Here is a 25,741-nt window from a genome sequence, read left to right as displayed (position 1 = left end):
AAGGTTATTGAATAGCCAATTTAGCTAGAGAAACTTTTGACAAAATGCGGCTGGTTTTGTAGTTATTATTTGGCGGCCGGAAGTATGAGTTTGGCCCGTTTCTACTCAGGGCCGGCTCTGATCAAAACTAATGAGTTAAAACTAATGAGTTTGATTCTTTTATGACCAACCAAGATTATTTGCTAGGTTAATTGTTAAAAAAAATGTCGGAATGAAGAATAATAGGTGCATCACACTTGATTTCCATGCTAAAAAGAATCTCTTGTAACCATAATGGTTCACTAATTTTATCTCATATTGTCTTTCAAGATGTCAAAGAATCACCAAGTTGAAATGATAAATTTTCTTTTTTGTCAACATTCGTTTTTATTAAACAAAAGCTCAATGGGCAATTTACAAGCAGTCTCAATTTTAAACTTTTGGCCCAAAACGAAACCTAAATTAAAGATAAACATGAACGCTTGGACGACACGTGGTCTACCAAGCGGCTTCGTTTCTTCAACAGAGAAAGGAGACAGGGGTGGGCAAAAAAATCGAACCGAACCGAAACCGATTCAAACCGAACCAAAGTTTATTTCAAACCATTCGGTTGAAGATTTACCTAACCTGAATGGTTCGGTTCGGTTCGGTTCGGTTTTAAACCGAACAGAACCGAGAAACCGAAGTGTTTTTGTAATTATTTAAATTAAAAAAATTAGTAATACCAATATACTAAAATTCTAATACGAAACCACATATTTTCCATTTTTATTCATTAAGATATATTCTTCTAACCTAATATTGTAATAGTCAAAATATTTGATTTAAAATATTTCATTCATTGCAGGCTTTTAAATTTTAATGATATAAGAGACATTACTAATGATATTGGGTTTTTTTTACTTTAGTTAATTTTCATTTGTTTTAATTCTTATATATACTTTCTGTCACTTTTTAAAAGTTTTTGTTTCAGTTTTATATTGAATTTAGTTCACATAGTTATGTTTACATAATTTATGTTGTAAAACATAATTTCTCTTAGAAAAATTAAACTAAGAATCTAATTAAACCGATCCAAAAAAACAAATTGAACCGAATACCAACCGAACCGAATACAAACCAAACCAAATATAAACCGAACCAAACACAAATCGAACCAAACACAAACCGAACCAAACTAACTATGGTTTACTTCAGTTGGAAAAATACTAGAACCGAACTAATCAAACTGAACCGAATCCGAACCGAACCGAGAAAATAACCGAAGTGCCCACCCCTAAACGGTGCCAAAACCATCTCGCCGGAAAGCCATCAATTTTCATCTCGAACTCGCTTAAGGCTGCTTGCATGTTATTCTTGCCTTCAATCGTCGTCAAACTCGAAGACTTCTTCTCCGGTTGCTAGAATTTAGTCTGAGGAAAAGTTTCAATAGAACCAAGGATATAATCTTGTCAGAACACTAACCTTTATGGCAGCTCCAACTTAACTGGATTATGTCTTGAATCTTCAAAGCGTGATCTAAATCTCATATTTTGATCATCGTGGAGACTTCACCCAAAACCGAAGCAAAGCTTGACACCACTTATGAATCAAAAATCTAAGCGTGTCTAGCAAATAGAGAAATCAAACCTCTCATTCAAACGGAATACTTAATCAAACAAAGGGAGAAGAACTAAACGAAAGTTTTATTTATGTTCAACCAGTGCCGGTCCGGATTCGTCAGGGGCGGATAAAAAGATATGATTCCCCTTAACTATAACTAGATTTTACTAGATTTTAAGTATATAATCAAAAATAATATCAACTATTAAAATTTAAGATTTTAAAAAAGTACAAAACATCAAAGCTCATCTTATATGTTGTTTTCCTTTATATTTGAGTTCACTTGGTTGATTAATTTATAATACTATTATAATAGCATTTTCTACGGATACAAAGAAACAAAAAAAAAATTATAATCTATTGATAGAGCAAAACATATAATAAAATACGCTAACATCAACCTTACAAATTTTATTTTTTTCGTAGATTTTTAACAAAATTACAAAAACTTACAAAAAAAAATAAAGAAAAAAAAAATGTACATGAAACTTCCATGGAGCTATTTTGGCAAAACACCAATTACGATACAGTGGAACTCACCTGGCAACTGATAATTCTAATTAATTGTTATGATATTTTTAATTCAAAACAGCTATTGTGGCAAAAAATAAATAAATGAAAAGAAAGATGGGGAAGATAAATCATCATTATTTAATAAAACAAAAGAAACAATTAGCGTTCGTTTGTTTAAATACACATAAATAAAAAAAATAGGAAAGTTGGAACAGGTAACCGATTCTTCCGTGATGACTAAAAAATCAGGAGAAGAAAAGTGTTCTTGGGAGTTTGAACCTTTAAGCATTAGGTTATACATCCACGAAAAGGTTACAACCAACCTTTAGGCTGAAGACAGTTTTATTTATCCCGGTGCCCCTAAAATACTTATTATCTGTGGCGCCTAAAACCCTAACTTTATGGACTTTAGCCCAGGACCGGCCATGTGTTCAATCCAGATTGGAGAAAGATAGGATTGTGATAAGCTAGCAGTCTCTTTGGCTTACACACAGAGAAGGCTCAGGTCAAGGAGAGTTAGGCAAAGTGGCTAAAGGAAGAAGATGAAATGTTGAAGAGAAGCCTCCTTGTGAGAGGGAGAGTTCATTTATATTTTGAGTATAATGCTATGTCGTTTCATTAGTTATTAATACTATGTCGTTTGTAGGTTGTTTGTAAGTACTTAACGGGAATTCATTCCCTAAGTTTATCATCAAAGAATTAAACAACAAATCTTATCTCTTATCCCCTTCTCTCTCTCTCTCTCTTTCCTTTCTTCTCGATCCTTCTCACCCTTTCTTGGTTACGAGATCAGATCCACCTTGGATCTTATCATTGGTGTCAGAGCTAGCAATGGCTCCCAAACAGGATTCCAACACTGAACGGATCAACATTATGGAGAGTCAGATTGGAGATCTTACCACCGCTTTCGAAGAGATGAGCAAGACGGCGGAGGCACGTGAACAGCGAGCTATTGAAGCGGAGAGGCGAGCAGAAGAACGTGAGCGTCGAGCCGAAGAGCGTCACCAACAAATGATGGCGACAAAGGAGAAACCCCTAGATGCGAAACCGGAGTCGAACCCTAGCTCGGAAAAGTCGGGATCTAAGATCGTGTCCTCGGATGAAACCCAACGTTCATCTACTGAGGGGTCTAACCCACCCGCTAGAGGTCTTCTTCCCCGAACCGAGAAGGGAGTTTTGGTGTTACCTGAGACGGCGGTCCCTCTCAGGTCTGTTGAGATCCACACCCCTCACCGTGGGATTGGTTCATCAGGTCACTCACCACACCAAAAGAATGATTTGTCCCCTAAGAAGCTTGATCTGCCGGAGTTTAAAGGGAAAAACCCTGATGATTGGATTTTCAGAGTCGAGAAATGTTTCAAGGTTAACCAGACCGATGAGGAAGAGAAGCTAACTCTTGCTATGGCTTGTATGACGGGATGTGCCGTGACGTGGTTGAGGATGATACATGTGCGTGACGAGCTACTTGATTGGAGAGATTTCAAGATGAAACTCAGAAAGAGGTTTAAGCCCACGAGAGGAGGAACGATTCTCAGTCAGCTGCTAAGGTTGAGACAAACTGGACGATATCTGAATACATGGAGCAGTTTGAGGAGCTATCTGCTGAAGTTCCCCATGTTACTGATGATGTGCTGGAGGAGTTGTTTTTACACGGGATCAAGAGGAGTTTACGTGAGCAAGTGGTGAGGCTAAGGCCCGTGGAAATGGACGAGATCGTGGATATGGCGAAGGTTATAGAAGAACAAGAGCACGAGAGGAGCGCCTATCACGCGAGGTCGTTCCAACGAACTAACTCTGCACCGGCGCTGGGCTCTAGCCAGAGGAACTCGAATTCGAGTCCATCAAAGCAAAGTGACTACACTCCTGCTAGGAAGTCCTTTGAGTCAATGCGGGATAATAAGAGTTCTGATCAATGGAGGCCTATACAAAATCCGTGTAGGTATTGTGGGGAGCGATACTTCACTGGACACCGTTGTAAGTCCTTCCAGAAGTACAAATGTATGGAGGTAGAAGAAGTTTCAGAGGATGATGAAGACGAAGAAGATGAACAAGAGGAGAAGTTAGCTCAGAAATGTATTCCTGAGCAAGAGTTGCAGGTTCTTTCCCTCAAATCAATGGTGGGAATCACCACCAAGCGCACCATGAGAATGAGAGGGAAGATTGGGGAGACTGAGATGGTGGTACTGGTAGACTCTGGAGCCTCTTGCAGCTTCATAGCGAAGCATTTGGTGGACAAATTGGGTTTACTGGTGGCACCTACAGTGGAGTTTGGAGTGGCTATAGGTGATGGAAGGGTGCTAGCAGGAAACGGTAAGTGTGAAGGAGTAAAGCTAATATTCAAGGAGTGGAGATCAGTGAAGAGTATTTGAGGTTTGAGATGGGAGGTACAGATTTGGTGCTCGGGTATACGTGGTTGGAGAAGTTAGGGGAAACCAGAATCAATTGGGGGTTGCACTTGCTGAGGTTTCAAGTGGAAGACAAGTGGGTTACTCTCAACGGGGATCCTGGCTTACTTCGCGCGCAAGCGTCACTCAATACGATGGAGAAGCTGAGTGAGAATGCAGAAGAGGTCATATTGTTGGAGTTGCAAGTGTTATTTGAGAGTGAGGAGGAACAGCCGACGAGAAAGGCTGTCAGCCTAGGAATTCATAAAATCTTAAAGGAGTTCTAGAATGTGTTCAACATGCCAAGTGGGTTACCCCCTAAGCGGTCTCGCGAGCATGCCATCACGCTACAGGCAGGGACATCACCCATAAATATCAGGCCATACCGCTACTCTCACTACCAGAAAAACGAGATTGAGAAGTTTGTACATGAGATGCTACAAGCTGGGATCATCAAGCCAAGCATCAGTCCGTTCTCCAGCCTTGTACTCTTGGCCAAGAAGAAAGACGGAGGGTTCAGGTTCTGTGTAGACTACCGGGCAGTGAACAAGAGCACCATACCGGATCGATACCTTATTCCGGTGATCGAGGAGCTTCTTGATGAGTTAGCAGGAGCTTCAGTGTTCTCCAAACTGGATTTAAAGTCAGGTTATCACCAAATTCGAGTGAAGGACAGTGATGTGGGAAAGACTGCATTCAAGACGCATGAAGGGCACTATGAGTTTCTGGTGATGCCTTTCGGTCTCACCAACGCCCCCGCAACGTTTCAGTCGGTAATGAATGATATATTCAAACCTTACCTGCCAAAATTTGTCCTTGTCTTCTTTGACGACATCTTCGTCTACAGTCGGAGTGATAAGGAGCATCAAGAACACTTGAGAATCGTGTTGCAAGTTCTCAAAGATCAGGGGTTTTACGCCAACGAGAAGAAATGCGCCTTTGCTCAACCCAAGGTGGCTTATCTAGGACACGTGATCTCCAAGAGGGGTGTAGAAGCTGACCCTGAAAAGATCAAAGCCATGAAGCAGTGGCCACAGCCGAAGAATATTACGGCATTGAGAGGGTTCTTGGGGCTCACAGGCTATTACCGCCGGTTTGTGGAGGCTTATGGGAAGATTGTGAGGCCTCTGACGGAGTTACTGAAGAAAGATGGGTTCAAATGGACTGAGGAAGCGACTCAAGCGTTTGAGATCTTGAAAAGGGCAATGAGTAGTCTGCTTGTGCTGGTGCTTCCTGATTTCTCCAAACCATTTACGGTCGAGACTGATGCATCAGGGACAGGCATTGGAGCAGTTATGTCTCAAGGAGATAGGCCAATAGCCTTCATAAGCAAAGGGTTTTCTAGCAAGGGAAGAGTAAAATCAGTCTATGAAAGGGAGTTGTTGGCTATAGTCTTTGCAGTGACTAAATGGAGACACTACCTTACTGGGCATCAATTCACAATAAGGACTGACCAGAAGAGCTTGCGATATCTATTGGAGCATAGAGCAGTGTCGGTTGAACAGCAAAAGTGGGCGTCGAAGCTTCTCGGGTTGAACTACACTATTGAGTACAGACCGGGAAGAGAGAACAGAGTAGCTGATGATTTATCTCGTCGAACTGAAGTGAAAGAAGAGCCACAACAGTTCTTGGAGTTTCAGTTGACAGCTCCTCTGTCAATAGATATGGATGAGCTAGCTCTGCAGGTGGAGAAAGATGAGACATTACAAAGGATAATACGAGGAGTATTGGTTGGTGATAAGGAATTTGAGAGTTACACAGTGGAAAAGGGGGCTTGTTCAAAGAAAGAAGATTAGTGATTCCAGCGAAATCTGTTTTTATTCCGGCCTTGTTGAATCAGTTTCATGCCAGCGCCATTGGAGGGCACGAAGGGGTGCTAAAAACCTTCAAGAGAATGGCACGAGAAGTTTATTGGTCGAGAATGAGAAGCGACATCATTGAGTTCATCAAGGCTTGTGAGATTTGTCAGAAGAACAAGTACTATACGCTTTCACCAGCTGGGCTGTTGTCGCCATTGCCTATTCCTACTCAAGTGTGGGCTGATATCAGCCTCGACTTTGTGGAAAGATTACCTCTATCGAAGGGCTTTGATGTGATACTGGTGGTGGTGGACAGATTAACTAAGTATGCTCATTTCTTGCCTTTGAAGCACCCTTTCACAGCAAATACAGTGGCTTAAGTCTTTGTGAAGGAGATCATCAAACTTCATGGATTTCCAGAGACGATGGTATCGGATCGTGACAAAGTCTTTTTGAGTCATTTCTGGTCTGCTTTGTTCAAGAGCCAAGGTACTGCCCTGCACAAGAGTACTGCCTATCACCCTCAGTCTGATGGCCAGACTGAAGTGGTAAATTGATGTGTTGAAGCTTACTTAAGGTGTTTTGCTGGAAGAAAGCCTTCGTCCTGGAGTCAGTGGTTACCGTGGGCAGAGTATTGGTACAACACGTCCCACCATTCGTCGGCCAACACCACCCCTTTTAAGGCGTTGTATGGGAGAGACCCACCGAAGCTGTTGAGGTTTGGAGACATTCCAACGAGCAACGCAGACGTAGAGTTGTTAATTCAGAACTGTGATGCTCTTTTGCAGGAGTTGAGAGATAATTTAGCAATAGCTCAAGGGCGCATGCATGATTCTGCTAACAAGAAGCGACGTGATGTGGAATTCAGTGTTGGAGAGTGGGTGTATTTGAAGCTGAGGCCGTACCGCCAAGTGTCGGTGGCAATGAGGCGTGCAGAGAAGTTAGCTCCACGCTTCTTTGGTCCTTATCTGATTGTGGAGCGAGTAGGGAAGGTAGCATACAAACTAGCCTTACCTCCTACAAGTCAGATTCATCCTGTGTTCCATGTTTCTCAACTGAAGAAAGCAGTAGCGCCACTCACCAAGGTACATGAGCTCCCTTTAGTCCTTTCGTCGTCGTTGGAATGGAATGCAGAACCAGAAGAATTGATAGATATTAGAAAGTCGAGCACTGATAAGCAAGTGGAGGTGTTGGTTAAGTGGAAGGATCTTCCTGATTTTGAATGTTCATGGGAGCCGGTGAAGAGATTGGCAAAGCAGTTTCCTCTTTTTCCGCTTGAGGACAAGCTGAGTCTCCTTCAGGGGAGATATTGATAAGCTAGCAGTCCCTTTGGCTTACACACAGAGAAGGCTCAGGTCAAGGAGAGTTAGACAAAGTGACTAAAGGAAGAAGATGGAATGTTGAAGAGAAGCCTCCTTGTGAGAGGGAGAGATCATTTATATTTTGAGTATAATGCTATGTCGTTTCATTAGTTATTAATACTATGTCGTTTGGAGGTTGTTTGTAAGTACTTAACGGGAATTCATTCCCTAAGTTTATCATCAAAGAATTAAACAACAAATCTTATCTCTTAACCCCTTTTCTCTCTCCCTTTCCTTTCTTCTCGATCCTTCTCACCCTTTCTTTGTTACGAGATCAGATCCACCTTGGATCTTATCAGATTGATAAACAGTTCCGTTTTGGGTGAACTATTACACATCAAAAATTGCCTATGCTAAAGGGACAATCTCCATAGGGAAACTAAAATCGAAAGATAGGATTGATAAATAGTTCCGTTTTTATATGTTTTGACATTATTCGCTGATCCCAGAGATTTCTTCTTTTTCCTTTTATGAAAGATGCACATTCCACAGTATCTCGCGATCCATTTGCTGTTGCATGCCGGTCTTGTTTTTTTGAACATTTGCATGCCGGTTTTTACGAAATACAAAATAGAATACAAGTCTTGAATCGAACCCAAACAAAACAATGGCTCATGATTTCCTTTTGAAAAACAAAAGTTTCAGTTACTCTGTTTGTAACAACACAACAAACTACAAGAGCAACATGTCATCAACTTAACAGAGACTTATTGGGGATTTAACACAGTATAGTCTTTGTCTCTGGACAGCAAATGAGGAGTTTCTGCGTTTCTGTTGATTGAAGAAAAGAAGAAAAAGCCATTAATTAGAGGAACTAATATTAGAATGCTGATGACAACACTTTTTACACGTTGAAAGTTGGAAACCTTCTTCTCCGGGAAAGCCTATTAATAAAATAAACAGAACCGTACAATGATTTATTTAATAATGGGGAAAAAAGTCACCGACAGTGTTTGCTTTTTCTTCTTTTCAAGATCTCACTGATTCTTAATCTTAACAGGCCTTTTTATATTATGTTTCTTTTTTTTTTTTTGTTTAAATCCTTTTTATATTATGTTTCATTTACTATTATAAGTAACAAAAGATCTGCCCATACATACACATACACACAACAAGATTGTAGAGAAGCTATTTTAAGAACAAAAATATTAAAAATGATTGCCATGTTTTACTTTTACTCAACTGTACATAATTTTGGTCTATAAAAAGTAATAACCATTTCATAGCACTACCAAAAGACTGTTGACATTTTAAGATAATCACAAAAATATTGTAAACTGTTTTTTTAATATTTTAAATATGCAAATATTAAAATTGAAATATTATTATAAATACAAATATATAAATATAGCTTATATTTTCTAATACTATAAGAACTTTAAACAAAAATATTATGTATAATGGTCAAGTTTGTTGTATTTAATTTTCAAACACATCTGAATCATTTTAAGCGTTGAACATTAGTTGTAGTGATTCTTGAAATCAACCCCAATAAAGAAGTCCCTCTGTGAGTCTTGCCTTTACCGTGGTGTTCTATATTGTATGTGATTTTATAGTATATGCGAAAAAATAGAACAAGAATTCGTTTTTTTTTTTACCATCAACCGGCTGATATTAAAGACAAAATCAAAAACAATTTAAGTCTAATATTAATAATCATTAACTTTTGAAAAGAATTGATTATTTTATAAATTAATCTTAACAAATGATCTCATGGGTTACTCGATTGAAAATTAAATGTAATAAACCAAAAAAAAAAAGAGAGATTAAAGTCGATTGTGTGGTCATGATAATCTGTTTTCATTCTGTACAGATCTGATTAAATAGTAGTACTGTAGTAGTAGTAAAGAATGAAAAGAGCATTTCACCGCAAAAGGCCCCTCAAACAAAGTGCGAGAAAATTCGTTTCTTAATTTTTGCTCCTAACTTTTTTTTTTTTTTTTCTGTTGTTGTTGTTGCTTCTCTTTCTTCTTTTCCGAACCGAACAATCGAGTCTGACTGTTCAACTGGTTAATTGGATCTCTTAATATATGCGCATTCGCATTTCGTTTATTCTTCTGAATGATACAAACAGACATTCTTCTTAACTAACCTCTAGTTCGTGTTGTTTTTCTGATTCTTTGAAAAAGAAATCATCTTTGATCTGAGCAGAGATTTTCCGCTTGCATTCGTCTCTAGAAAAGTGGGTAACTTTTTGTTTCCCGTCTGGCCTTGGGGAGATTCGGAATCGGAACCAAAAAAACTGGCGAGATTACAAGGGATCGTGAAATATCTGAAGCTAATAGGAGGCAGAAGAGGCAATATGGGGAACAACGGCCCATTGATACCAATTCTGGGCTTCCTTACATGTGCCGCCTTTATCTATCTCTCCTTAGGAGATTTGTGGTTCCGTTTCGGAGGAGGGGAGCCCGAGCTAGGGTTCGTGAGTCGGAACGGCACGCAGTTCGTGTTGGATGGCAAGCCTCTGTATGTGAATGGGTGGAACTCCTACTGGTTCATGGACCACGCCGTCAATGATCATAGCAGGCACCGTGTGGGTGCGATGCTCGAAGCTGGATCCAAAATGGGCCTCACTGTGTGTCGAACCTGGGCTTTCAATGATGGAGGCTACAACGCTCTCCAGATCTCTCCTGGCCGATTCGACGAACGCGTCTTCAAGGTCCATTCCCCTTTGGAAGCTTCTTTAAGGATCTTGTTTTTTAGATTGTTCCACAGTTTTATTTTTTTTCTTTTAAAAGGTATTTAAGCAGAGATTAGTCATGGTTGAGCTTATTTTTTAATCACAATGCCAGCAGCTAGCGAAGATGAAAATTAACAGAAAACAGGGCAATGCAGCATCCATTTATCTCTCTCTCTCTCTCTCTCTCTCTCTCTCTCTCTCTCTCTCTCTCTCTCAGTAGCTCGAAAGAATCTGCACTTGCTTACTTCTGTCTGCATTTTGCCTTGGATCATGTGGTTAGGCCTTGGATCATGTAATCGCAGAGGCAAAAACACATGGTGTTAGGTTGCTTCTTAGCTTAGTCAATAACCTCCAAGCCTACGGAGGCAAGACTCAGTACGTCAACTGGGCATGGCAAGAAGGTGTTGGCCTCAGCTCCTCCAACGATTCTTTCTTCTTTGACCCATCTATCCGCAGATACTTCAAGAATTATCTCACTGTATGTCTCTTTCTAGCCTAGAGACTGAGCCATGGAGTTGTTAGTGGTGTTGAAACCCTCATTTTGGCAGGTGCTGCTGACCCGCAAAAACTCGATAACAGGGATAGAGTACAGAAACGACCCTACAATATTTGCGTGGGAGTTGATAAACGAGCCTCGCTGCTTCACTGATATCTCTGGGGATACTCTCCAAGTGAGTTCTCTCTTGATGTCCAATAGCATTGATGATTAATTAGTGTTTATGTTAACAAGTTAGTCTTTCTTTGTGTGTGTGTGGCATTCTTTCTAAAAGGACTGGATTAACGAAATGACAGCATTCATTAAATCGATTGACAAGAAGCATCTTCTTACCGTCGGCTTGGAAGGTTTCTACGGTCCCAAGAGCCCAAAACGGCTGACGGTGAACCCAGAAAGATGGGCCTCTGAGCTTGGGTCAGATTTTGTTAGAAACTCTGAGTCCCCAAACATTGATTTTGCATCGGTTCATATCTACCCTGACCACTGGTAAGCTGCCTCACTCTCTCTCTATGTTTTTTTTTTTATTGGTGTGTGCGTGGAAGTCTTCAAACAAACAAAGTTCTGATACACTGGGTGCAGGTTTCACGATCAGGGGTTTGAAGACAAAGTAAAGTTTGTGGTGAAATGGATGCTATCTCACATTGAAGACGGGGACAAGGAACTGAAGAAGCCTGTTCTCTTCACCGAGTTCGGGCTATCGAATCTGAACAAAGACTATGAGCCATCGCAGCGTGATCGGTTCTACAGAACAATCTTTGATGTTGTATACAAATCAGCCAAGCGCACGAGGTCAGGGGCAGGAACACTGGTGTGGCAGTTTTTGATACAAGGCATGGAAGGTTTCAACGATGACTTTGGGATTGTCCCCTGGGAGAAAGATTCGATACAGAGACTAATGACTGAGCAATCTTGCAGATTGGCTCGGGTCACAGGACGCCATCTTCAGGACGAGAAATGGAGAGAAATATGTTCGCACAGACCATGAGAATGAGAAATACAGTTTTTGTTTTTGTCTTGTCTTGTAATCGGCCATATATGCAAAGGGATTCAAATCATATATATATACTATAAGTAGTGAATTTAGTGGACCTTTCTATTGTCTGAGCTTACCTTTTATGATCTGTAATACACTTTCAGAACATGCAAAGCCATAAGAGGATTCTGATCAGACTTCAAATGCAGTTATCAAAAACATAAAATTTCAATATTTGACCAAATGTCAAAACATAAATCAAACTGAGTTTTTGAGTTCTCATGTAATACAATACATTTTTAGTTTAGGTACTTGCTGGGATCTTTAATAAGTATCACAAGTAGTTTTGGCAAACAAAAAAACTGGAACTGGAGCGAAATTTTAACTAAACTAAATCAGAACCAAGTCGAAAACTGATTTGAATATATAAAGATATTAATTATATATATATATATATATTATACAATAAAGTAGGGTATGCTCTCTCCTCCTTGCGCCACGTCAGCACGGAGTGAGGGGCATTTGCCGACACGTGGCATCTTCTAAAGCTTTGAATCGCTCTCCCATCGAGTTTGACGAAACATTATTACAAGGCTGGGCTATTTATTTGCTATCTTCTTCATTTAGAATTTTGTGCTAATCCGGTTTTGAATATTGGGTTTTATTTGTAGATTGACTCTGGTCCAATCTGGTGGTGTCTTCCCCAAAACGTGTGAGACTAAAGATTGACACAGGCGCCGCCGATAAGCAGCAGCTGGTAACCCTTCCGTCAAAGAAGATCAGTGTTTAACGGGGTACTCTTTACTTTGATCACAAGCTATTTGAATTCGTCATTGTTTTTTTGTCGATTGGTGTGCTTCTACGAGGCACCGTTACGTCTGTTGACTCGATTTATGCATCGTTATTAACAATCATGATCTCTCATTCAATGAATTATCTCATTCATTCAACTCTGTTAATCCGCTACTATAAATTATCGCCATAATCCGCTACTAGCCTACTATCTCATTCATTGATGGTCTTAGTAAAAAAATGATTGCCATGATGAATTATCAGTTTGTCTTTCAAAAAAAGCAAAATTCATCAGTTCATTTGATTTGTTCAGTTTCGTTTAAAATCTCTCAGCGATTAGAATGGCAAAATCCAGTCTGCTACTCGGTGATTTGAACGTCAGCCGTCAGCTCTACCGTTGAAGTGCGTATCCTGCGATTTGGGAGGCTCGCAATGCTAGGAAAGCTGGCGAGACCATGTGCGCCGATATGCTCCTCTTCAACGCAAAGGTAAAAGCTTCAACGATTCAACTGCCTTCGTCAAGATAACATAACCGTTGAATCCGATACCTCAAGAAATTTTCGGAAATCACGAGCAAGGCTCATCTTTAAATCCATCGGTGGTGAATCTACATCTTAGCACCCTTATAAGCAGCTGCCATGATTTACGTGTTATAGCTTGAATGTATAACTTTTGTTTCATAGGCGGTAGGTGTTGGGAACCCTAAGGATTTCAAAACGACAAATAATTTCGTTTCAAGACATGAGGGAGAGAGCAAAACAAGAGGCATGAACCGGAAAAGCAGAGGAAATGGAGGAGAAGCACGTGTCTAATGTGAAGCTGGAGAAGTTACAGCTGCAAAGATCCAAGTTATAAAAGAAGTGAGAGCGTTTACGAGTTTGGGTCTCAAGGAATAGAAGGAGAGAACCAACTATAAAATATGAAGATGTTCCATATCTTTTGAAGTATAAAGTTTATCTTTGTAAGCCCACTCTTGAGTATGATCGATTGCTCATCTACATTGTTAACCACCTTTCTGAGAATTTATTTGCGGAACTAGAGACATGATTTGGGATATATATTACGACATGTTGATGTTTAAGGTTTTCTTTAACAAATAATCTATTCCACTTACACGTTGCACTCAACCCAAACCACATATATATAACATTGCTTACGTACATTGTAGATTATATATAAGAGCAATTTCAAATAAAACCAAAATATATACTAATTAGAAAGTTCACTATTTTGTTTTGTAATAAAATATTATCAAAAAATTTAAAGTATACAACATATATAATAGAGTCAACGTACAAAAATCAAATAAAACTAATACAAAATAAAAACTATTACAGTAAAAACAAAAATATTACTAATTGTATTCTGAAATTTAATCTAATATCATTTATTCCAAAAAAAAACAATAAGTAGATGCAGAATAACTTTTCTAACCTGAACCATCAGCTGCCATGAAACGTCTAAGACTTTCAGTTATGTTTTCAGCATCTGACGGCATTCCAACGTTTCCTTTAAAAAAAACTAATAACATTAAGTTAATTGCAACTAACAGTGAACTAAATTATAGTGTGGTTATTTAACCCAAAGGGAAAAAAAAATGAGACAAGTAAATTCTTTCACAACTTTTACCCGCATTGCAACGAAGTAATTCCAATAACAGAAAGAGCTAAGTAGTACAGATAAATAACAAGTAGCATGTGGACTTAAAAATTTGAATACACTTTTAGAAATTTACACCCAATAATGAGATTATGACTCTTTTCACCATGTTTAGAGTGGGAATTGAGTGTTTTGAATTGTTCTTATTATACTCTGTCTCAACATTAATATTATATAAAACACATACGACCCTACATTAACGACACATACGTACTTTTAAATTTTAATATTTAATCAGTAAATAACCAACAATAGCAAAGACTTTAAGTTTTCAGGTTATAACTACGTAACGGTTACTACCTTTCCTCTTCGCCTCTTAACTCTTTCCTTGACTCTTAAGAAACTATCAGCCTAACTTGAGAACATACTCATCTCCACGCACCCTACCAAGGTGAAGCAGAGCTTGCTATTAGACGTACCTACACATAACGCCATGGTGAAGAAGCCTCCTCGGACCAACCGGCTTGAAAGCATCAAACTCAAATAAAACAAACACTATATAAAACTAAAATAGAACATCTACAATCACCGGAAAGATTTGTAACACATCACAATCAAACAAACATGACAATACTATAAAATTAAGTACACTAAATATCGTACCAACTTTACGTAAAGAAAACACACATGAAAGCCAAATCAATCAATAGGAAAAATAATTAACAACACTATAAAAATATTAGTTATTCTTACTTTAGATTTTCTTCACTGTCAAATTGAAATAAAATCAAATAAGAAAAATATAAACCATTACATTTCCACTATTTATTATTTTAAATATAAAGTAAATTTCTAAATATTTTATAAAATTAAAATATATTTTAATATAAAATAATTTTAGTGTAAACTCACCCGCCCGTAGGGCGGACCAACCCCTAGTATATATATATAACATAGGGTAATTCTCTCAGATAGATTTTTTAAAGTTTTTGTCACAAAAATATATCTCAAAAACTAAAATGATCAAAATAGCATTTTTTATTTTGAAAATTTTATTTTATTTTTTTTTAAAAAAATTTGAAATTCTATCTCCAAAACCCCCTCCTCAACTCTAAACCTTAAATCCTAAACCTTAAACCCTAAACCTTAAACCTCACCCCTTAACTCTAAACTCTAATGTCTAGATTAATTAACCCTAGGGGTATAAACGTATATTTATTTCTTTTGATAAAACATTTAAGTCTATTTTAGTCATTTTTATTTTTAAGGTATATATTTGCGACAAAAAATTTTTAGGTCTATCATATAGAATTTCTCTGTAACATAACCATATATATAATTTAAGGTCAGCAGTCAGAGGAAAAAAAGAATTTGTGACCTTGCACCGGTGGCTTTCTAGCACCGGCACCGGAATTTCTTTTCTAATAGTATTTTCTTCTTTGTTATTCAATATTATGATTTTATTTTGGCTAAGTTTCTGGGGATATTTTCATTTTCCGCCGGTTTTTGTAATCGGAGATATTCTCGTTTTGTTCCGTTTTATAGGTGTAATGGTTATCGCAGATTCTTCGACGGGTTCAAGAGAACTTTTCGGAAGGAAGGAATCTCTTTCGAAACAGTTTTAACCAAAAAAAAAATATCTTTATCTAGAAATTTTTTCTCTTGTGCTGCCTGCGGCATGTTGTGATGCGAGAAAGCATTTCAATTGTTAATAAGCGTGAAACAAGATCAGTTTGATATCAATGTATGGTTATCATCCAACAAATATTCGATTTGGATTTCATCATTGATTTTTTTTGTAATCGTAACTGTCATATCACATTTTCTGTCGGGTTAGATTGTTTTTGGCTTTTTTGATATATGAAATTGTTATCTATTATCTAGACAATATTAAATAACATATAAATCTATTAAAAGTATCTAAAGTATTTGAAAACAATTATCTAAATTTATTTTGTTGGATTTTTTCACGTGTCGGTAACATATTCGGGTTCTGTTGTGTGAAACCTGAAATCTTAATTACAGTAAAACAAAATCCATGAACAGATGTGTTTGTGAGATTCAAATTACTAGTATTATTTTTGGGTCGGGTCGGTTTGGGTTATTGGGCAGGGTTCTTTTGTGTATCCTATTGATTTTTGAGATTGTAATTAAGAACGCACGATCTAGAGAGACGAGGACTTAGCGCCGCCGTGGTTGGGATAATAATTCACGGCACGAACGATGATGGGGACTCACTCGTTGAATCTGCTTCCCAAATCATTTCGTCCAACCTTGGCTTCACTCAGACCAAATCTCCTCAGATTTGACTCAACAAAGCTGACATCATGTCGGAGGCAAAATCTGGGCATCCGATCCGTGTTCACGGGAATCGTGGAAGAAATGGGCCACGTAAAGGATCTGGGATTGGCTGACCACGGCGGATTCGACCTTAAAATCGGGGCGAGAGTGGTGCTGGAGGACGTGAAGCTTGGCGACAGCATCGCCGTCAACGGGACTTGCCTTACAGTAACCGATTTCGACACCGAGGAGTTCACAGTGGGGCTAGCACCGGAGACGCTGCGAAAGACGTCGCTGGAGGAGCTGGAGAGAGGGTCTCTGGTGAATCTGGAGCGTGCGCTGCAGCCGGTGAGCCGCATGGGCGGACACGTGGTGCAGGGACACGTGGACGGTACGGGAGTGATAGTTTCGATGGAAGCTGAGGGAGATTCGCTGTGGGTGAAGGTGAAAGCGGACAAGGCTTTGCTCAAATACATTGTCCCCAAGGGCTTTGTGGCCGTGGATGGGACGAGCCTGACGGTGGTGGATGTGTCTGACCAGGAGAGCTGCTTTAATTTCATGCTCGTTGCTTACACGCAGCAGAATGTGGTGATTCCCACCAAGAATGTTGGGCAGAAAGTGAACTTGGAGGTTGATATCATGGGCAAATACGTTGAGAGGCTTCTTCTCACCACTTCCGCCTACAACACTCCACAGGTAACTACAAAGCTTTTCTTCCTTTAGTGACTTCTTTTGTCTGAGGTGATTTTGTTCTTTTTGTGAGGGATATGTTTGTTCGAATATCTTTTAGCTGATGTTCTCTTTACAGGCAAAGAAGGGCTGAAGCTCAGCTGGGATAAAGAGCAGCTTATTTGGCAACTGTTGGTCTATGTAAGATTGATCTTGACCTCTGTTTCTTTGTAATGATGGTCGTGAGCATTTGCTCAGAACTTAGGTGCTTCTGTGAGAAAAAAGTAGATGAACCTTTTCGAGTAATGATGATCTATTCATTTGTGTCAATTGGAGAATAAGCTTATGATTGGATTTCATTACCCCTCTTTTTTTTCTACTCTTGCTTCTTGACTGTGTGTGTCAATGATAATAAAATGGAGGAAGAATAATATAATTAAAAGCGTTTAAGAGTACATAACACCAAGATCATATAGGTTCTCATACCAACGTATGGTAAGCGAGTGAGGGCACATACGTTGGTATGCGGCTTGCTTTGTTCATATTGTACAGTTAATCAACTATTATTATAAGCTGCTGTTCTGTTCATGTGGAAGAAAGTCGGTACAACACTGGAGTAAGATTGTAGCCAGAACAAACATTAGAGTCTTGCTTGAACACCATTTGGATTTAAATATTATAAAGCCTTTTTCTTTTTTTTCTGTTGGTTGAGGCCTACTAGATTAATAATGTTAAATCAATCAATTATATGACAACACATGAGTTACAAATATTGTTTTTTGGATTAATATTATGCTAGTCTTGTCCACCAACGTATCCTCCACCCCTCATAGCCTCCACCATCTTCAAACACAATCTGTCTTTGTCCATTGCACGTGACACTAGCTCTTGTTTGTTAAGCAGTTTGAGAATCTCAGCTGCACTTTCCATGTCCCTTCGACCCTCGACATACTGCACGCAGGCGTAAGCGGAGAGAGTCTTAGTGGTCTTTGGGTTCCAGCGTTCGTGCAGCCTCCCCTCCAAGGCCTCCGTCACTCTCTTCCTCCTCTCCCTTTCACCATCCTCGTCCTCACCCTCCGCCAAGTTTTGCTGTAACATGTCAGTCAAACTCTCCCACTTGCTCTCCCACTTCTTCCCAAGCATGTTGATAGCTTTATCAGCCTCCTCTTTCATGCATCTTTTCCGGTGACCAAAATCTGAAAGACCAAGATCGCCAGCCCCTGTATCCCACTCTTCCATGATCTCGTGAGCCCCATCAAAATCGTTCTTCATAGCAAAGAACTTGATCATCTCAGAACTTACAGTGGCGCCGAAGGATATCCCGTGGAGTTTAGCCAAGTTGGAGAGACGGTAAACGTCCTCTCTTTCGCCGTTATGACAATAGACTCTCATGAGAGCTCCATACATGTTTTTTCTGCAGTCATCATCGAGTAACTCCTCAGTCTTACGAAACAAAGACAAACCCTTATCAACAGATCCAAGTTCCATATAGAGGCATGCAGGGAAAAAGGACGTGGCCCATGGCTCCATCCGGTCCCCCCACTTGTTGAGAAACTTCTCCATTCCCACAGAGTCTTTGACGCATGATGCGAGAGCGAAACAGGAAAAGAGCTTGCCAAAGGGAACTCCTTGGGGTTCTAATCTATGGTCGTCCATCTCGAGCAGGAGCTTGACAACCATGTCGTGATTTCCAGCACTGTGGTAGAGAGAGAGCATGGTGTTGTAGGGTTTAGGGTTGTTGGAAGCCAAGCCAAGGTCTATCATCTTCTGAAACGTGGTCTCGGCAATGCTCAGGGAGCCGTGGGTTTTGCAAGAGTTCAAGAGAGCGTTGTGCACGTAAAAGTCCCTCTTCTTCAAGGGAATGGTGTCCAAGAACTTGCTGGCTTCTTCAAGACCACCAAGTTTAGCAATCAAGAGAAGCCGGATCTCGAAATCCACCGTAGACAGATTGTAAATTTGTTGGTCACTCATCCACTCCGAAACCTAAGACCCAAATCCATTTAAGAATCAAACTGGATTTTGTACAAGTATATATTTGATTTGATGGATTGCTGGAAACAAACAAACTAAACCTGGAGGGCGTGGGAGAAGCGGTCGAATTTGTGAAGGGAGGAGATGATGCTCCTGAGTTCTGAAAGACCCGGTTTGTTTCCAAGTTGTCGCCATTCGTGGAGCAAAGGGGTGAGGGAGGGCGTCGAATCTGGGGCGCGTTCGATACGACGCTTAAGAGAGTCATGAACGGGATCGGGGGAAGGAACGGTTTTGGGGAAACGAAGGAAGGAACATCTGAAAGGAAGGCTACTCCTGAAGCTTCCAAATTGTGGGCGGAGTAGATGATTCATATGCTCAAAGCCGTCCAGAGACAGACACACTCCTCTTCCTAGGTTTTCGCTTCTGTCCGTGCGTCAACTGTTAAGCTTTTGACTAAACAACTAGCAACATATACTTGTATTTTATTTTTATTTATTTAAAAATTACGCTTGTCTTCTTCCTAACCGGAAGACTGCTGCAATCAAATTTCCAATTAATTTCGAAATTACGGGAATCCGGTTCGGTTTGGAAGAAGTTGAAGTCTCTTTGGCGTGTCCTGTGCTGTTGTTCATCAGATCCGGTGAAGAGAACAAATGGGAATTTGTTTATAATATAGACTTGTAATTTCATTCAGTTAATAGAAGCCCTGATTAATCAATGTTGATAACGATTTGCGTCTCCACTTACATTTTTACTAGTTAATAACGTTCAAAAGATATTACATCTTTTTGGCAAGTTAACCATCAATCAATTTCAACGATGCACCGTAATTATTTGGGCCAAAGTGCTCTACAACATACTGAACAAATTTCAGAGCACCTTTTATTCAAAATCCATGTAAAAGCAACCAACCATAATAAGAACTCTTTTGTCTTTTGGAAGATATTTCAATCTCGTCATGTGCCTGCCTGATGAGAGAAAAGATATTTCCATGAAAAATAATAAGAGAAAAAGACAAAAAAAACACTAAATCAAATTTTTGTTCCCAAACTAACACTCAAGGTCAAAAGTCACAAAAATAGCACTTAATGTTTTATCAAAAGTCACAAACTTAGGGTTTAGAGTTAAAGGGTGGGGTTTACGATTTAGGGTTTAGGGTTTAGAGTTTAGGGTTTAGGGTTTAAAGTTTAGGGTTTAGAGTTGAGAAATGAGGTTTTGGGGATAAGATTTCAAATTTTGAAAAATAAAAAAATTAAAATTTTCAAAGGATAAACTTAAAAAGGTGCTATTTTGATCATTTTAGTTTTTGAGTGTTATTTTTGTGATATAAACTTAAAAAAATGCTATTTTGGAGATTTGCCCAAATAATAAAGACCGGAAGGCAAGAATGATGAGCCTCAGAGTGAATAACATATTCAAGTTTCCATTTCAGTGGTAAAATCAAACAATGTACGCAAACTTTTTCAATCATCACTGGCCCAACCATGTACACAACACAACCAAGCTTATAAAGACAATCAATATGTTTACCAAGAACAAAATCAAACACAGAATCTATGATTGTTATAAATGGGAACTGAATGTAAAATGCTCACTGCCTTGTTTGATTTTTTGTGTCTGTGTGTGTGCTTATTCGAGCCAACAGAGTTTGTTCTTATACCTCTCCACAGAAACCCTAGAATCCTTCGTTATATGCTTACAAATTGCAACAGTGGTGATTAGCGCTGGACACAAAATCGGGCAGAGGCCCATATGTCGGCCCAATAAAACTCAGCATTATCCACCCGACGTGTAACCTTCCCCTTGTTTTTCTACTTGGGGATTGGTTCAAAGTTCAAATCCATTTTCAAAAGGAAATATCTTATTCTTTAGGTTTTTACAATTTTCTTGTTTTCTTCTACTATACTGTTTTCAAAATTATCTTTTAAAATTTTTAATAGCTGAATCTGGTTTCATATTTAATTTTATTTAGGCTTAATCTTTCAATTAATACAAGACACCATTAAGGAAAAGACTTAGATGAATATATAATCACCCACAACAGCAAAAGAAGAAGACAAAACTTAGGTTTTTTCTAGAGGGGAAAGAAAGAAACACACAGAGACAGAGACGGAGGAGAAGGAAGGAGGAATCATTAGCGCTTAAGGTTCTTGACTTTGGACCATCCCTTCTTGCAAGATTTGCTGACGACTTTGATACCTTTCTTCAGAAGATGTTTCAGCTCTATCGCCCTCAGCTTCACCTTATCCTCGAATGCTCCCATCTTTCTTTCTTTCTTCCTTCTTTTCTATCTCTCTTTTCTCGAGGAGCACCGTAAATATTTGTGTATTAAAGTCCGTCTTGTGCCCACATCCCCTGTATTTATAACTATAGACAAGGGATATGACAGCTGTGATGAGTTTATTCTGAGAATTAGAAAGATATGTTTTTCCTTTTATTAATAGCTAAATCAGGGAGATTTACACCGAAGAGGCAAGCTAATCTCTTCTGTATTTTTGCTCTTAAATTTGTTTCCCTAATTTTACGACTTTATTTTCTTAAATTGTTTGTAAAACATATATATATAGGTAGTTAAAGGTTTAACAAAAATAAGAAAAAAAAAAGTAGAATATATAATAAGTATAGCCATTAGCCAGTAAATTTGTTTTGAAAGCTAGTTGAATGGACGATGAATATGATAGCCAGCTCAGCTAGGTGAATTCGTCATCACCACATGACCCACTAACGGACACACCCGTTTTGATTGTCTTTCTTTTCTCTCGTTTCTGTTTCACACTTTGCTTCTTCCTTTTTGCCTTAAACACCGATTAACAAATGCTTTAAACTCTGTTTTTCTTTAAAAAAAATGTTTGTACACGTAATTTTATGTCCATTAGATACATATATCATCTTCTGTGTAAACCAACCTATCACATCCTTTTGGTAAAGCCTTTTTTTTCTTCTCAGTTAAGCTAAGCTCATCTTACCTTTTGTTTCTTGTACTACCATTAATCAATACACTTTATTAAACTGAAAAGGGATCAAGATTGTCTCTTTACACACACACGGTTTATACGCTGTCTTCCAAAGAAAGAAAGATAGAGATTCCTATATGACGTAACTGACAAGGGAAATGGCCCCCACCTCTTCTCATCTTGGGTGGTGTGGCTAAGAAGGCAGCGCAAGGAGGAGTGTCAAGGCATTGTACAAGGAGTGGACGACCACGGACGAGGCCAAGTTCCCTGACCAGCTGTAACATCCCCCGAGAACGCACCCTATCCCAAACAGCTGCACAAAATCCTCCCCAGAGAAGTGAGATGCTGCAAATACTCCTGAGCTGATCACAAGGGCCTTCCTCAATTCCATTCTGGACGCTAAGGAGCTCAGTAGAAATCGTCTGTACACAATCTCCTCAAGTATGGGAGCTACGACGCAGTAGAGAACAAAACACCCAATTCTCGACACCTCCCCGCTTTCAATAATCTTATCCAATTCAGAGTTGTGCACATCCTGAGAGATCAAACCACACATTGTCTTATGCTATGCTAAAATGATACCAAAGATTCAGGAGAGAGAGACCTGAGAAGGAAAGAGTTGATGAGCTACAAGTGAAGTGAGGAAGATAAAAGCAACAAGAGTTCCAAAACCCAAAGCTGAACCAACCACCCAGTTTCTCCCTTGGGTTGAGACATTGTTGTTAGTACCCTTAAGAAAGTTGAATGATTTGAATTGAGGCTTGGCGGTGGTCCTCAGAAGGAAGAGGGTGAGTGAAAGTTCGAGCAACTGGAGAAGCACAAGTGATAGCACCTGCACATTGTAGCCACACCATGAATTTCAGTATGACTTAAGGATATATACCATATAGAAGAAGAGAGTGAGGGAGTGACTTGGGTCTGAGGATGGAGAAGAGGGGTGTGGAGGGTGCGAGCAAGGATGGATAAACCACCAAAACTGAGAGGAATATGGAGGCAAAACATGTAAAGAGCGAACGTGGTCCATACGTTCTTGTCTTCCCACGGAATCTCTGATGCCAAAACCGAGAACCCCTATTCTTTCTCCATGAATTTTAGAAAACCCTCCTCAGTTAAAATGGAGAAAGAAAGAAAAAAACAGAGTTAGAACATTACATGGGGAGTGGGTTTGCTACTGAGACAAGAGCATCTGAGAGATGGGAAAGGGATGGATCGCAACCGACGACAAGTGGTAGAGGAGGAGAGAGGGTGAAACACTGAATATGGTCGGAGGGAAGAACTAGCCACCACCGGCGTGAGGGATAGAATCATGGATGGATGGAGGACAAGGCCTTTGACCTTAGAGTCAGTCAACCTTCGTTTCATTTCATTTCAAGCAAAGTAACCAACCAACCCTGCTGGATCAATTCAATTCAATTCAATTCAATTCAATTCTGTGGTCTCCAAATAATTGTCCATTTATTTTAATTTTTTCCAATAAATATAATATAATTTTATTTTATATTTTTGTTAGGAAAAAAAAGAAGAAGAAAGAAACAAGTTTCGTGCTTGATTGGATTTTATTAGGGATTTAGAAAGAGAGGTTGGTTCTTTCTTTTCGATTTCTCTTCTCCCACCGACGGAGAAAAATTAAAAATTAAAAATTAAAAATTAAATTAATCAGGTCTCTTCGTCTGTCTCCAGGGGGGGGGGTTGAAAAAAAGATGGGGAGGATGGTGAGAAGCTGCTTACAGTCGATGCTGAAGCTGGTGAATTCCCTTCTTGGGATGGTTGGGGTCGCCGTGATCCTCTACGCTGTTTGGCTCATCAGGCAATGGCAACAACAAACTGGATCTCTCCCTTTCTCTCACCCTCTTCCTTGGTACCACCTAATTCTCCTTGTCCTTCTTTCTTTATGTATCTGATGATTACTCGTGGTCCTATTTTATTTGACTCTCTTTTTTTTTTTTGAGATATATAGATTCTGTTAGCTTTAGGTGTTTGATGTTATGTCTGGGACCTCATCATACCTGTTAGGCTATGAAAAATAATATCATCATCCTTTTAGGATTTGTCTCTCAAGTCTCAACTTTGATGAAACGAGTTACTCATCTTGCTGGAAATGAACTATCCTTTCTGTTGTCAATTGTCATGATAAAATCAGCCAATCTCGCTCTCCAGGTTCATTTATGCTTTTCTTTGTCTCGGGGCTCTTCTCTGTCTTGTCACTTGCGCTGGCCACATCGCTGCTGAAACCATTAATGGTTGCTGTCTTTATTTTGTAAGCTACTTCTTTTTCCTTTCATCTTATTAAGCCATTCTTTCTTCTTTTGATGTGAATTAATGGAATTGTTTTTTTGGTTGGTTTCAGTATATGGGATTCATCGTCTTGCTTATTATGGTTGAAGGTGCTGTCATCGCCGATACCTTTCTAAACCCTGACTGGAAACAGGTTTATTATTCTCTCTTCTCTTTTTTTTTTTCTTCTTCTTTTTGTTAAATCTTCCCTTTTTTAACTTAATCTTCTTCTGGAAGCTTTCTTTCAGGACTTTCCAGAGGATCCAACTGGTGCCTTCTACCGTTTCTCCAAGTTCGTCGAGTCCAACTATAAGATTTGCAGATGGATTGGTCTCTCCATTGTCTCTGTCCAGGTCTCTTTTTAGCTTCTTTACCTTTTTACTCTCCCTTTCAAGTTTGCAATGTTTCACAGCGCTCCTCTTTGTTCGTTTCGCAGGGTGCATCAGTTCTATTGGCCATGTTGCTCAAAGCTCTTGGGCCTCACCGGCATTATGACAGTGACGATGAGTACGATGTGAGCACAGTTGCACTCCTCCGGGATGCTCGCCAGCCTCATCCATACGTTGTTGGAGAACCTTATTATGGACCCAAACCGGATTCGGGGACTGTTAGGATTAATGAAAGAGCCAACCGGTAAAACAGGTGTAGACCAAGACAAGCAACATAGCCAAGACTCACCTCTTTCAATATATTACTTACTTTTGTTGCATCTATCTATCTCACCCAGCAAACCATTACTCTTGTAAAAAAAATTGCATACACATATACACACACTCTCATATGCATTTTAAAAACTACAATGTGTGATCAGTTTGGTTCCAACCCTCTGTATCTCATGCTATGCCCTTCCACAAGCATCAATGTCCACTCTTCATGAACATCGCTAGGAATTTTGTGACTTGTCCTGTCGATACTGGTTCTGTACCAACTGGTTTACAACAGAACTACTCGGGATTTCTTGGCCCTGCCTATAACTTTTATTTATCTTGTTCCAAGTCTTCATGAACATCAGTGACCCTTGTTTGAGCTACCATAGCGTCTCATGATCATCGCTGTTAAAAAGATTCTTATGAAGCCAGTCTTCTTTAGGTGTTCACACTTTTTTTTTGGAAAAAAACACTTTAAATAATCCAACACCAATATTGGTATTCGATGAGTAATCTTATTGCCTTGTGGGCACATGGGAGGAAGTGAATAAAGTCTTCTAGTAGTGTAAAAATGAGAAGAAGGAATTAATTGAGAATGTGATGGTGAACTGTAAGATACGCATAAGAGAGTTACTCTCAAAGACACATTTGTCTTTTTCCTTTCATAAAAGGACACATTGTGTTTGAAGCACACAATTCATGAAACCAAGATCTTTTTTTGACCATTATGCCCTTTAGCTTCACGTGTAGTTAGCAAAAAAAAGGAAC

General features: G+C 39.2%; 5 protein-coding genes across 10 annotated transcripts; 3 read left to right on the top strand and 2 right to left on the bottom strand.

The window, feature by feature from the left end:
- Window positions 1-9,495: 9,495 nt before the first annotated feature.
- Window positions 9,496-11,904, top strand: LOC106380681 (mannan endo-1,4-beta-mannosidase 2). Its single transcript, XM_013820488.3, has 5 exons — window positions 9,496-10,297; window positions 10,599-10,796; window positions 10,867-10,989; window positions 11,089-11,300; window positions 11,394-11,904. The coding sequence occupies exons 1-5, from the start codon at window positions 9,941-9,943 to the stop codon at window positions 11,797-11,799; spliced, it is 1,296 nt and encodes a 431-aa protein (XP_013675942.1). The 5' UTR covers window positions 9,496-9,940; the 3' UTR covers window positions 11,800-11,904.
- A 4,230-nt stretch (window positions 11,905-16,134) lies between these two features.
- LOC106380680 (riboflavin synthase) lies at window positions 16,135-17,506 on the top strand. Its single transcript, XM_013820487.3, has 2 exons — window positions 16,135-17,154; window positions 17,267-17,506. The coding sequence occupies exons 1-2, from the start codon at window positions 16,402-16,404 to the stop codon at window positions 17,279-17,281; spliced, it is 768 nt and encodes a 255-aa protein (XP_013675941.1). The 5' UTR covers window positions 16,135-16,401; the 3' UTR covers window positions 17,282-17,506.
- Window positions 17,507-17,853: 347 nt separating this feature from the next.
- Window positions 17,854-19,570, bottom strand: LOC106380679 (pentatricopeptide repeat-containing protein At2g20710, mitochondrial). Its single transcript, XM_013820486.3, has 2 exons — window positions 19,200-19,570; window positions 17,854-19,110 (listed from the first exon to the last, which is right to left on the bottom strand). The coding sequence occupies exons 1-2, from the start codon at window positions 19,467-19,469 to the stop codon at window positions 17,923-17,925; spliced, it is 1,458 nt and encodes a 485-aa protein (XP_013675940.2). The 5' UTR covers window positions 19,470-19,570; the 3' UTR covers window positions 17,854-17,922.
- Window positions 19,571-21,045: 1,475 nt separating this feature from the next.
- Window positions 21,046-24,020, bottom strand: BNAC07G00160D (membrane-embedded CAAX protease MroQ). Of its 3 annotated transcripts, none has more exons than XM_013820479.3 (5): window positions 23,781-24,020; window positions 23,205-23,443; window positions 22,965-23,123; window positions 22,657-22,884; window positions 21,046-22,587 (listed from the first exon to the last, which is right to left on the bottom strand). In XM_013820479.3, the coding sequence occupies exons 2-5, from the start codon at window positions 23,412-23,414 to the stop codon at window positions 22,246-22,248; spliced, it is 939 nt and encodes a 312-aa protein (XP_013675933.1). In that variant the 5' UTR covers window positions 23,415-23,443; window positions 23,781-24,020; the 3' UTR covers window positions 21,046-22,245. The 3 variants fall into 3 exon arrangements, with proteins under 3 accessions (XP_013675933.1, XP_013675934.1, XP_022561915.1); XM_013820480.3 differs by having other exon boundaries at window positions 23,205-23,446; window positions 23,781-24,003; XM_022706194.2 differs by lacking the exon at window positions 22,965-23,123 and having other exon boundaries at window positions 23,205-23,446; window positions 23,781-24,003.
- On the top strand, window positions 23,563-25,148 carry LOC106357535 (tetraspanin-19). Of its 4 annotated transcripts, none has more exons than XM_013797205.3 (6): window positions 23,563-23,631; window positions 23,733-23,910; window positions 24,210-24,309; window positions 24,400-24,480; window positions 24,564-24,679; window positions 24,763-25,148. In XM_013797205.3, the coding sequence occupies exons 2-6, from the start codon at window positions 23,753-23,755 to the stop codon at window positions 24,842-24,844; spliced, it is 537 nt and encodes a 178-aa protein (XP_013652659.2). In that variant the 5' UTR covers window positions 23,563-23,631; window positions 23,733-23,752; the 3' UTR covers window positions 24,845-25,148. The 4 variants fall into 4 exon arrangements, with proteins under 4 accessions (XP_013652659.2, XP_013652658.2, XP_048619757.1 ...); XM_013797204.3 differs by having other exon boundaries at window positions 23,566-23,631; window positions 24,575-24,679; XM_048763800.1 differs by lacking the exon at window positions 23,563-23,631 and having other exon boundaries at window positions 23,643-23,910; window positions 24,575-24,679.
- The last annotated feature ends 593 nt before the right edge of the window (window positions 25,149-25,741 follow it).

This window comes from Brassica napus, chromosome C7, assembly GCF_020379485.1.
Source record: "Brassica napus cultivar Da-Ae chromosome C7, Da-Ae, whole genome shotgun sequence".
NCBI classification, from domain to species: Eukaryota; Viridiplantae; Streptophyta; class Magnoliopsida; order Brassicales; family Brassicaceae; genus Brassica; species Brassica napus.
This window is presented reverse-complemented; position numbering and strand designations above follow the sequence as displayed.